Source organism: Choloepus didactylus, chromosome 22 (assembly GCF_015220235.1).
Source record: "Choloepus didactylus isolate mChoDid1 chromosome 22, mChoDid1.pri, whole genome shotgun sequence".
NCBI classification, from domain to species: Eukaryota; Metazoa; Chordata; class Mammalia; order Pilosa; family Megalonychidae; genus Choloepus; species Choloepus didactylus.
The window spans coordinates 29,514,045-29,526,837 of NC_051328.1; the positions used below are offsets into that span (position 1 = coordinate 29,514,045).

The 12,793-nt window shown below is 41.4% G+C and overlaps 1 protein-coding gene across 2 annotated transcripts in view; it reads left to right on the forward strand.

Moving 5' to 3' along the window:
• Positions 1-12,793, forward strand: part of PDPR (pyruvate dehydrogenase phosphatase regulatory subunit) — a 61,408-nt gene that overhangs the window by 17,630 nt on the left and 30,985 nt on the right. For both annotated transcript variants that reach the window (XM_037816459.1, XM_037816458.1), the window contains 2 exons: positions 4,911-5,199; positions 9,121-9,254. In XM_037816459.1, the coding sequence (XP_037672387.1) occupies positions 4,976-5,199; positions 9,121-9,254 (358 nt within the window). In that variant the 5' untranslated portion in view covers positions 4,911-4,975. The remainder of the gene's footprint in view (positions 1-4,910; positions 5,200-9,120; positions 9,255-12,793) is intronic.

The following is a 12,793-nucleotide window of genomic DNA, read 5'->3' on the forward strand; positions in this document are numbered from 1 at the left end:
ACAGGGGAATTCTACCAAACTTTCCAGAAAGAACTGACACCAATCTTACTCAAACTCTTTCAAAACATTGAAGAAAATGGAACACTACCTAACTCATTTTATGAAGCTAACATCAATCTAATACCAAAACCAGGCAAAGATGCTACAAAAAAGGAAAACTACCGGCCAATCTCCCTAATGAATATAGATGCACAAATCCTCAACAAAATACTTGCAAATCGAATCCAAAGACACATTAAAAAAATCATACACCATGACCAAGTGGGGTTTATTCCAGGCATGCAAGGATGGTTCAACATAAGAAAATCAATCAATGTATTACAACACATTAACAAGTCAAAAGGGAAAAATCAAATGATCATCTCAATAGATGCTGAAAAAGCATTTTACAAAATCCAACATCCGTTTGTGATAAAAACACTTCAAAAGGTAGGAATTGAAGGAAACTTCCTCAACATGATAAAGAGCATATATGAAAAACCCACAGCCAGCATAGTACTCAATGGTGAGAGACTGAAAGCCTTCCCTCTAAGATCAGGAACAAGACAAGGATGCCCGCTGTCACCACTGTTATTCAACATTGTGCTGGAAGTGCTAGCCAGGGCAATCCGGCAAGACAAAGAAATAAAAGGCATCCAAATTGGAAAAGAAGAAGTAAAACTGTCATTGTTTGCAGATGATATGATCTTATATCTAGAAAACCCTGAGAAATCGACGATACAGCTACTAGAGCTAATAAACAAATTTAACAAAGTAGCGGGATACAAGGTTAATGCACATAAGTCAGTAATGTTTCTATATGCTAGAAATGAACAAACTGAAGAGACACGCAAGAAAAAGATACCATTTTCAATAGCAACTAAAAAAATCAAGTACCTAGGAATAAACTTAACCAAAGATGTAAAAGACCTATACAAAGAAAACTACATAACTCTACTAAAAGAAATAGAAGGGGACCTTAAAAGATGGAAAAATATTCCATGTTCATGGATAGGAAGGCTAAATGTCATTAAGATGTCAATTCTACCCAAGCTCATCTACATATTCAATGCAATCCCAATCAAAATTCCAACAACCTACTTTGCAGACTTGGAAAAGCTAATTATCAAATTTATTTGGAAAGGGAAGATGCCTCGAATTGCTAAAGACACTCTAAAAAAGAAAAACGAAGTGGGAGGACTTACACTCCCTGACTTTGAAGCTTATTATAAAGCCACAGTTGCCAAAACAGCATGGTACTGGCACAAAGATAGACATATAGATCAATGGAATCGAATTGAGAATTCAGAGATAGACCCTCAGATCTATGGCTGACTGATCTTTGATAAGGCCCCCAAAGTCACTGAACTGAGTCATAATGGTCTTTTCAACAAATAGGGCTGGGAGAGTTGGTTATCCATATCCAAAAGAATGAAAGAGGACCTCTACCTCACCCCCTACACAAAAATTAACTCAAAATGGACCAAAGATCTCAATATAAAAGAAAGTACCATAAAACTCCTAGAAGATAATGTAGGAAAACATCTTCAAGACCTTGTATTAGGCGGCCACTTCCTAGACTTTACACCCAAAGCACAAGCAACAAAAGAGAAAATAGATAAATGGGAACTCCTCAAGCTTAGAAGTTTCTGCACCTCAAAGGAATTTCTCAAAAAGGTAAAGAGGCAGCCAACTCAATGGGAAAAAATTTTTGGAAACCATGTATCTGACAAAAGACTGATATCTTGCATATATAAAGAAATCCTACAACTCAATGACAGTAGTACAGTCGGCCCAATTATAAAATGGGCAAAAGATATGAAAAGACAGTTCTCTGAAGAGGAAATACAAATGGCCAAGAAACACATGAAAAAATGTTCAGCTTCACTAGCTATTAGAGATATGCAAATTAAGACCACAATGAGATACCATCTAACACCGGTTAGAATGGCTGGCATTAAACAAACAGGAAACTACAAATGCTGGAGGGGATGTGGAGAAATTGGAACTCTTATTCATTGTTGGTGGGCCTGTATAATGGTTCAGCCACTCTGGAAGTCAGTCTGGCAGTTCCTTAGAAAACTAGATATAGAGTTACCATTCGATCCAGCGATTGCACTTCTTGGTATATACCCGGAAGATCGGAAAGCAGTGACACGAACAGATATCTGCATGCCAATGTTCATAGCAGCATTATTCACAATTGCCAAGAGATGGAAACAACCCAAATGTCCTTCAACAGATGAGTGGATAAATAAAATGTGGTATATACACACGATGGAATACTACGCGGCAGTAAGAAGGAACGATCTCGTGAAACATATGACAACATGGATGAACCTTGAAGACATAATGCTGAGCGAAATAAGCCAGGCACAAAAAGAGAAATATTATATGCTACCACTAATGTGAACTTTGAAAAATGTAAAACAAATGGTTTATAATGTAGAATGTAGGGGAACTAGCAATAGAGAGCAATTAAGGAAGGGGGAACAATAATCCAACAAGAACAGATAAGCTATTTAACGTTCTGGGGATGCCCAGGAATGACTATGGTCTGTTAATTTCTGACGGATATAGTAGGAGCAAGTTCACAGAAATGTTGCTATATTAGGTAACTTTCTTGGGGTAAAGTAGGAACATGTTGGAAGTTAAGCAGTTATCTTAGGTTAGTTGTCTTTTTCTTACTCCCTTGTTATGGTCTCTTTGAAATGTTCTTTTATTGTATGTTTGTTTTCTTTTTAACTTTTTTTTCATACAGTTGATTTAAAAAAGAAGGGAAAGTTAAAAAAAAAAAAAAAAAAAGAAAAACAAGGAAAAAAAAAGATGTAGTGCCCCTTGAGGAGCCTGTGGAGAATGCGGGGTATTCGACTACCCCACCTCCATGGTTGCTAACATGACCACAGACATAGGGGACTGGTGATTTGATGGGTTGAGCCCTCTACCACAGGTTTTACCCTTGGGAAGACAGTTGCTGCAAAGGAGAGGCTAGGCCTCCCTATGGTGGTGCTTAAGAGCCTCCTCCCGAATGCCTCTTTGTTGCTCAGATGTGGCCCTGTCTCTCTAGCTAAGCCAACTTGAAAGGTGAAATCACTGCCCTCCCCCCTACGTGGGATCAGACACCCAGGGGAGTGAATCTCCCTGGCAACGTGGAATATGACTCCCGGGGAGGAATGTAGACCTGGCATCGTGGGACGGAGAACATCTTCTTGACCAAAAGGGGGACGTGAAAGGAAATGAAATAAGCTTCAGTGGCAGAGAGATTCCAAAAGGAGCCGAGAGGTCACTCTGGTGGGCACTCTTATGCACACTTTAGACAACCCTTTTTAGGTTCTAAAGAATTGGGGTAGCTGGTGATGGATACCTGAAATTATCAAACTACAACCCAGAACCCATGAATCTCGAAGACAGTTGTATAAAAATGTAGCTTATGAGGGGTGACAGTGGGATTGGGAAAGCCATAAGGACCACACTCCACTTTGTCTAGTTTATGGATGGATGAGTAGAAAAATAGGGGAAGGAAACAAACAGACAAAGGCACCCAGTGTTCTTTTTTACTTCAATTGCTCTTTTTCACTCTAATTATTATTCTTGTTATTTTTGTGTGTGTGCTAATGAAGGTGTCAGGGATTGATTTGGGTGATGAATGTACCACTATGTAATGGTACTGTAAACAATCGAAAGTACGATTTGTTTTGTATGACTGCGTGGTATGTGAATATATCTCAATAAAATGAAGATTAAAAAAAAAAAAAGAAAAAAGAAAAAAAAAATAAAGTAATAAATCCCCATTTTAAAACCAACCCATTCCTGATATATTGCATTTTGTCAACTTTTGCAAACTAAGAACAGCTGCTCAAGCAAATACCATACAATGCATCAGCCTATACAATGGGAATTCATCAGCTTACAGTTTTCAGGCTAAAAGAAAGTCCAAATCAAGGTGTTATCAAGGCGATGCTTTCTTCCCAGTGTTCTGGGGCTGGCAGACTGTGGTCCTTGTCCTTAGTTTGTCACATGGCAAGGCACATGCTATCGTCTCCTGGTCACTCCTTTCTCTCTGTGTTCCCTTGGCTTCTGGCTGCTTATTCTGTGTCTTTCTGCTCCATCTGCCTGAATTTCAGTCCCCTTATAAAGGACTCCAGCAATAAGATTAAGACCCATCCTGATTGAGGTGCGTCACACCTTCTTAACTGAAGTAACCTTGTCAAAAATCCTACTCAGGAATGGATGAGATTTAAGAACATGTTTTTCTTCAAACCACCACACTTGTTTTACCACCCTGATATCCCACGTGGATTACTGCATTAGCTTCCTAACTCATCTCTCTGCTCCTGTCATTCTTCTGCAGTTGGCTCACCACAGGGATAAACATGTCAGATCATTCCATTCCTCTGCTCCTAGAATGAAATCCCGACTCCTTGTGATGGCCTCCAAGGGCTGTATGTAATCTGGTTTCTGTCAGCCTCTCCACCTTCATCTTAGATCCTCCCCTCGCTCATCAAGCAGCAGACACTCTGGCCTCCTTTCTGTCCTTGAACTCATCAAGTTTTCTCATCTCAGACTCATGGCCGATGCTCATCCCTCTCACTGGAACAGCCATATAGCTCGCGCCTTGTCATCTGTCAGGTCTCTTTTCCAGTGACCGTCCTCGTGACTCTGTCACATTAGCCTTGTTTACTTGTTATATTTGTGTAGGGATTGCTCCCCCCACCCCACATGCACACACAAGTTCCTAAAGTTGCACAAAGGCAGGGCCCTGCTCAGGCTTGTTCGCTGTTGGATCTCTACACCTGGCAAAGCATGTGGGACTCGGGAGGTCCTTAGGTATTTGTTGAGTGAATGATTACTGTGCTTTGTTACAGCTTTTTCTCATGAATCCTCTGCCCTGACTTAAAAAGAATTAAATATGTTTGGTTTCTTCTGTCTAGTTTGAATTCTTGGGACCTCCTTCTTTGCTGAGTGAGAGCACATCTTCTAGTTGCTGGTGGACGTGATGTTTTACCGATTGCTGTCGACTGTCCAGCGGCAAAGAATCAGCCCAGGATGGCAGACCTGGTCCTCAGCAAGAAGCAGTGCGTCAGCTACCAAAGCTCATTCTGTCGCCCTGCCTGCCCAGGCACAGGTGGTCGTCTGCGGTGGCGGAATCATGGGCACGTCCGTGGCCTATCACCTCTCCAAGCTGGGGTGGAAGGATATTGTCCTGTTGGAACAGGGCAGGTGAGGGTCAAACCGGACAGGGCTTGTGGCTGTGTTTCACTAATTGTATGGGGTTCCCTCATTCCCTCCCTTTCAGTAATATTGCCCGTCCGCAACTAATCTAAATGTTGCTAAGTAGCAAGAGAAGACTCTCAGAAGAGTGGGATCTGCTGTGCTTGGTTTAGCCATGCTCCATAATGCTAGTGTTTTCTGATTGTTGAAGAGGTGGCAGATTTCAACAAAGCCAACACCTTAAAAGGATGTGTTGTCTCAGGATCACATCTCACCACCTTGCTCCCTCTTTGTTGTAAAGTTGTGCAGCGATGCACATCAAATGTTGCGGCTCAAGGGCTCCAGCCTCTGTGAGCTTGAAATGAAATTGGATACAGTCTGTCTAGATTGTTATTTTTTAAATAAACTTTTATTCTGGAATAGTTTTAGATTTAGAGGAAGATTGCGGAGATACCGTTTCCAGACGGCTTGCACCCAGTTTCTTCTGTTGTTAACATCTTACATTAGTATGGTACATTACCTGTAATTAATGAACCCATAGCATTAGATTATTGTTACCCGGAGGTCACTCTTTATCTCTCTTTCCTCAGTTTTTCCTAATGCCCTTTTTCTGGTCTGGGATTTCATCCAGAAGATCACATGACATTTACCATGTTTCCTTAGGCTCCTCCTGGCTGTTATGGTGTCTCAGGCTTTCCTTGTCTTTATGACCTGGACAGCTTTGAGGAGTTGTCTGTTACTCTTTTGCTCCAGGAAGATGAGATGCTTTAAGTAGGAGTAAGGCAGGTGAAGTTTGGGCGTGGTAAGGGAGCCAGCTGTGGGCTGAAAGGAGTTCCAGGTAGGGGTAAAGCAAAGGGACATGGCAGTAACATCATGGGTAATTAGAGGTAGGGCAGTAGTGCAGACAGGTAGAGATTGTACAGGTTACTGCAGGTAGATGAAACTAATTACATATTCAGGAGCTAAAGCACAGGGTCTTACATGTTGTGGCAGAGACCAAAGACTTAGAATAGTGATGACACAAAGGACCAGCATGATTGTATTCACATTTTAGATGTGATACTCTGGAATAATGTGGGGAGTTAATTTGGGGCAGTATAGGGGGCAGTGTAGAACAAAGGCAGGGGAGAAAGATTGGGGGCCTGAACTAAGCAAGTGGTATTGGTGATGGAGAGTGAGGAAAAGATCTGTGAAGGATGTGTAAGGGATGAGCCACAGAACTCAGCAACAATGGGTGTCTGCAGATGAGAGAGTAAGAAGAATCCAGGGTGATTGCTAATTTTTCCTTTTGGAACCACCATCCAAAAGAGGGCACTGTGCTAGGAGTGATTTGTAGAGTTTGAGGTGCCTGTGGGAAGTCCAAGGAGAGAGAATATTAGGCAGTTGACTTTGTGAGTCTGGATCTCGGTGTTTCCTCTGTTACTCACTGCTTCTTTCTTCTCTCATGCAGAATTATAAGCCTTTTTCTGAGCTGGTCCTCCTTATCGTGTTCCCAGCTGCCCTTCCTCTTATGGTTTTGCAGTTGCACTGTGATTTGTATGAGGATAGAAACAGCGTCTCACTCATGTTTCTTCCAACAGCACAATTTTATGTGCTTTTTGACCCCAAAATATATTAAATTGTGCTTTTTATTTGCTAGACATTGAGGTTACAAAGATGAAAAACAACTTGACCCTAACTCAAAAGGCACAAACAGGCAGACTCTCTTGAGCCCTGTAATGCTGGAGGGGCCACTGAAGTGATCTTGCAGCAGTTAGGGGCGGGTGGGAATTCCTGCGCTGACTCCACCACGCCAGGCCCCAGAGGGCTACTGCCTCAAGCTGCCACTTCCATTGCTAAAGGTGAAGCCTGAGTGAGCAACCTCATGTCCCCACACCATAGGGTGGCCCAAAGAAGACGGAAGCTTATTTCTTCCTCGCATGAAAGATTGTGGCTGGCCCTTTGCCTCAGCTCTGCAGGATCACATGGAGAACCAGACTCCTTTTACTCTTTGTTCTCCCATCCCCTCAGTCCTGCCCTTCTTGGCAAGGTCAGGCTTAATCCCTGGCACCTTGTCCCCATCCAGTCCACAAAGCAGGCGACGGTAGAAAGGAGCGGGCAGATGATTTTCTTTTCAGAGGACATCGCTCTAAAGTGGTCCACATAAATTCTACTCATAGAACCTTGGCAGGAATTTATTCTCAAGGCCAAAATAAGACAGAAGAGAGGCTGAGAAATGTAGGTTTCAGGCTGTGCTGCCATGAAATGTGGGAGTTTTATCATCAACAGGAATAAAGGGGGAATTGGTAAGGGGGCAGAACTTAGTCGCAGCCCAAACACTGAATCCTGTGATACGTACAACCAGCAGGACTCCTAGTACCAGGGATTCTGTTGACTGTGTCGTCTCTAAAAGTACAACCTGCTCATCCTGTTTCTCTTATTTTTTTTTGAACACTCATTATTTTGAAATAATTTCAAAGTTACAAGACAGTTGCATAAATAATACAAAACCCATGCAGAGAACTGTAGCATACCCCCTCACCTAGATTCATTTTGCCACATTTGCTGTACCATTGTATCTGTCCATTAATTATTTATCTGTCTGCCTGTCTGTCTTTTTATCTGTCTGTATTCTAAACATTGGAGAGCAGTTTGCAGGCATCATTCTCCTTGAACACTTAAGACTTCCGTGTATATTTCCTAAGAACAAGGATGCTCACTTATGTAACCACCTTAAATGTAGTTCTCAAGTTCAAGAAATCTAACAGTAACATAAAGCTTACAGTCCATATTCCAATTTTTTTGTATTTCCCAATAAGGTCCTTTTGGTCATTTTCTGCTCCGTTATTATATCCAGCCGAGGATCATGTATTGCATTTAGTTGTCATTGCCTGTTCTTTAGTTTCTCTCCTTTTTTCTTTTTCTTTTTTTTTTAAATTGTGGGAACATATGTACAACATAAAATTTTCCATCTCAGCCACTTCCAAGCATATAATTTAGCTGAATTAATTACAGCCATGGTGGTGTGCTGCCATTACCGCCATCCATGACCAGAACTTTTCCATCACCCCAGATAGAAACTCTGTACCCATTATGCATTATCTCCCCATTCTACCCCACCTCCTGCCTGTTATCTGTACTTTAACTTTCAATCTCTGTACATTTGCATATTCTGATTATTTCCTATAAGTGGAATGATGCAGTACCTGTCTCTTTGTGTCTGGCTTATTTCATGCGACATGATGTCTTGGAGGTTTATGCTTGTAGCATGTACCATCCCTTCATTCCTGCTTTCTTGACATTTGGGTCCTTTGCAAAGCTGGGTCTTTGGGCCCTAACATTAATGGGATTTTTTATATTCTATTGCCTACCACAAATTGGAGAACATTTTTAAAATATAAATTTTATTTATGTCTCAATAGGAAATACATTTACATGATTCAGAATAGAAAACCTATGAAAAAATATACAGGGCAGTCTCCCTTCTTTTCCAGACTTCTAACTACAGGTTTCTCTCTGTGGAGGCAACTATTAAGTTCCTGTATATCATTCCAGATTCGTCCTCTGTGTATATAAGCAAATACATGTTTGTGTATATAAGCAAATACATGTTTGTGGATATGCATGTTTGTGTCTGAGTATTCAGTTGTTCTGTTCCCTTTTGGTATACAAATGGTAGCATACCTTCACCTCTGTTCCTCACCTTGCTTGTTTCATTATGATTGTTCCATGTAGGTAGGAAAAGAGTTTTCTCATTCCTTTATTTGTTTTTGGCTGCATAATCCATTGTGTAGATGAACTCCAAATTTTTAAATCAGTCTTGTGTTGACAGCCATCGAAGTTGTTTCCCATCTTTTGATACTACAACCATGCAGTAATGAAGAGCCTTACACGTGTTGTATTTCACAACTACATGAGTCTACCTGAGAGCTTTTTGTGCCCATCCTGCAGGCTGGCTGCTGGCTCCACAAGGCTCTGCGCTGGCATCCTGAGCACTGCCAGACACTTGATCATCGAGCAGAAGATGGCAGACTACTCAAACAAACTCTACAGTCAGTTAGAGCAAGAAACAGGGATCCAAACAGGTAAGCAGGTGACCTGCCATCTTTTGGTCTGCCTGTTCCCCAGACCTTTTATGCAGTACTGTATTTGATCCTACACCAGGTTTGCCTGCTGATTTAGTAATTAAGAGTTGGGTCTTAGTCCAGGCTCAGCCACTAGCCAGGGTGTAACTTGGGCAGGTCATTGAGCTTGTTGAGCTATCTTCATTTTCCCTATCTGTAAAATGAGGGGGTTCAATCAATATCCAAGATCCCTTTCCACATTCTTTATTGGTATCACCATATGAAAGTTTTCCTGGGCCGTTTCCTGTATAGTTCACTCATTTGAATATAGGAAGCGGTAATACTTGACTCCCAAACAAAGAAGAGGAGAGAGAATTTAATTCTAGGTTCTTGACAGTTACATCCTAGTTTGTCACACAGAATTGCACCAGTTGCTATTAAGTATATTTCTGACTATAAAGCATAGACATATACTTCTCCTAATATGTGCAGTGAGGGGAAAAAAGGACACAGGCTTTGTAAGCTAAATAGTACTAGAAAAAAATAGGAATTGTTTGAAGAACAGGAAGACTGATGTACCCTGTGATCTCATATGATGACAAGGTGGAGAGGGGCCTGTCAGTGTGTTGTAAGGGGATGGATTAACCAGAAGTCTTGGGAGTAGGGCTGATAGCCCAGAGTCAAGCCTGGTGTCCAGGCTAATGAGACCTCTTGGTCACCACACGCATTAGAATGAGGGGGTGGCAAGGCCCAGTGATGACATTCAGGGCACTTGTCCATGTGCAGGTTGCTGTTTTGAAGACCTAGCATAATTCAGATCACAGATAATCCATGACTAATCCTGACAAAGAATGGGGCTTTTTTTGTGCACTAACTGAAGTGGCTCTGTTTGTGGTCATAGTGTCAGCCCAGTTTACAGTTTCCCTGCCTCATCAACTTGGAAATGATGTGACATAGGACACAATTTTAATTAGGGGAGGGGAGACTTGGATCATTTCAGATGTTGATCAGAAAGTAAGGGTTTATATCATGTCTACTTAACATAATTCATACTTTCATAAGCTAACTGTATTTGTAATTGTAAACTAGGACTGAATTTCTTGTAACTAGGATTTGATAGACATGAAAGTGAAGAGAGGAGATGCTAGGAGAGGAATTGTAGGGGCAGGGAAGGAAGAGACTCTTGTTTGGCCTTTAAGTAGGATGGGGACTAGGGTGAGGCAAACAGGCCTCCTAGGATGTACAGTTGAAGGAGACGCACTGTCAAGGACATGCCAGTTCCTGACTCCACATGTGTCATTGAACTTGGCAGGCTCCGTTTGAGAGGCAAGGGCTCTCAGTTGGAATATGGTACAAGTAATTCCTGCTGTGCTGTCTCCTGCTTTTACTAGTGAAGACAGCCTGCCACATGCAGGACAGGTGGGAAACAGTCCCTGTTGTTTGGATTTAATTTGATGGCAACAAACTGCTTGGCTCTATTATTGACCAGGGTTTGAGTCAGAAGAGGGTCCGGATAATGGGCCCACAGATGGAGCTACTGTTGCATGGTCTAGAGAACCTTCCATGATGGTTCTGTTACTAGACCGTTGCTGAGCTGTCACCAGCCATCACTAAGCTGTTTAGGTTCCAAAGGAATCAGGTTCATAGCCTCTTTTCTAGAAGGTAAGTTAGCTTAGCTTTAATTCTGGATCACAGTCTGAAACCCCTTATTTGACCTGTTTTCTCTTTGGTGCTGTGGGGCTTTGGTGGGGCAGGGGGCAGGGAGGGATGTGGTGAGGAAGTCAGACAAGGGGAATTAAGGGGATCAGCCTAAACCCATCATCCCCATTGTAGTACACGAGCCATACATGAAAGAAAATTCAGGGGACTTCACTGACGGAGAAATTTCTGTTAGCCAGCAGAACATACATGTGTACATTACCATGATAATTACTGTTCAGTGAATGCTTCTGTATCATTAAAGATGAAGTGACCTTATGTACAATCTAGACATAATGATAAGAGTATTGTATGCTAATCCTCTGAAGATAGTTCATCCCTGTGTGGGGAACGTCAGCTGCCTTTTAGTCAGAATTACTGGCTCACTGTGAGAGTCCTTCATTTCCTGACTGTGCCAGATAGCAGTTTCTGCAGTGCTTTGGTTTCCAATGATATAATTTTTGTTGACTAAATAAATGTGAATAAAAATTCTAATAATCTTGAGAATATTCCATATATTATTTTATCTTATAAGGAAGTGTCATTCTTTTACAGATGAAGAAACCTACATGTAGGGAGGTTAAACTAGTTCTAAGACAAAGACAAATCAAGTTTTAGAAATTCCTTAGTGGGTTAAAAAAATATGTACATATATAATGTATATTTATATATATATACACATACATGCAAATACACTTTTTTTTTTAACCAAAATGGGATTGTATTAAACATGTTACTATATATCTTGTTTTTTCCACTTAATGTTTTCTACACAAATAGATATGTACAAGATTATTCTTTGCAACCCTGTTTAATTGCAAACTGAAATGCCTCTGTATAGGAGATTGTTGAGTCAAATGGTTCCTCCTCCCAGTGGACTACTTACTAAGCAGCTGAGAGAGAACAAGCAAGATCTCTGTGGACTGCTATGGAGTGATTTCTGGGAGATGCTGTTAAATAAGAGAAAAAAAAGTATGAAGGCGTACATACAATTTGTTACTTGTTAAGAAATAAGGAGACATGAGAAAAATACAAGTTACTGCTTAATTTTGCCAAAAGAAACACAGGAAGGATAAATCAGAAACTTCTGAGACTGGTTGCCTTTGGGGTAAGGATAATGGTTTGCAAGGGTGGAGGACTGGGAAGGTGGGGTCCTTCTGAGGTTACTCCGAATAGCTTTAACATACGGAACCCTGTTAACATTTTGCATACTCATATATAAAAGAAAATCATCAAGGATGGGGAGAAGAACCCAAAATGTAACAATACCATTTAAAAAATAAGGAACTACCTTTAGAAATAAAGGAACCTATTATTTCAGATGAATAAACACCACACTAAAGGGGGGTGGGGAACTACCCTGGGGAACTGTTTTTCTGGGGAACTCTGACCCCAGTATTTCGACTATGGATCCTGCATCTAAAGGAAAAATGTGAACAAAGATTGATCCTTAGCAGGTTTGTTTTTTGCAGTGGTTTGGCCGACCATTCTGCTTTCCATGTGTTCTAGAATTGAGCAGATGAGTAAATATAGGATAAAGGGAGCCATTTCTCATCATTGGATGAGGGAGTTACAAATATGGAAGAGGGAATAACTGGAAAGAGCCCTGCAGTAGTGGACTGGAACTGAAGGTATTGGTATGAAATCATGGTTTTCAGTAAGAGTGTGTGTGTACGAGAGGAAGGGCACATTCCCAGCTCTGATTGTTGAGAGGGTTCAGGAGCAGTGGTACCCTAGTAGCACGAGCACATCCAGTGCCCGGCTCTTGGTTTCAAAAAGCTGACTCCTCTCAACGGAACCAGAGCTTCTTAAAGAAGTGGCTGATTCCTGCCTGGGCTGGGAAAGTGTAGATTAGTGAGCCT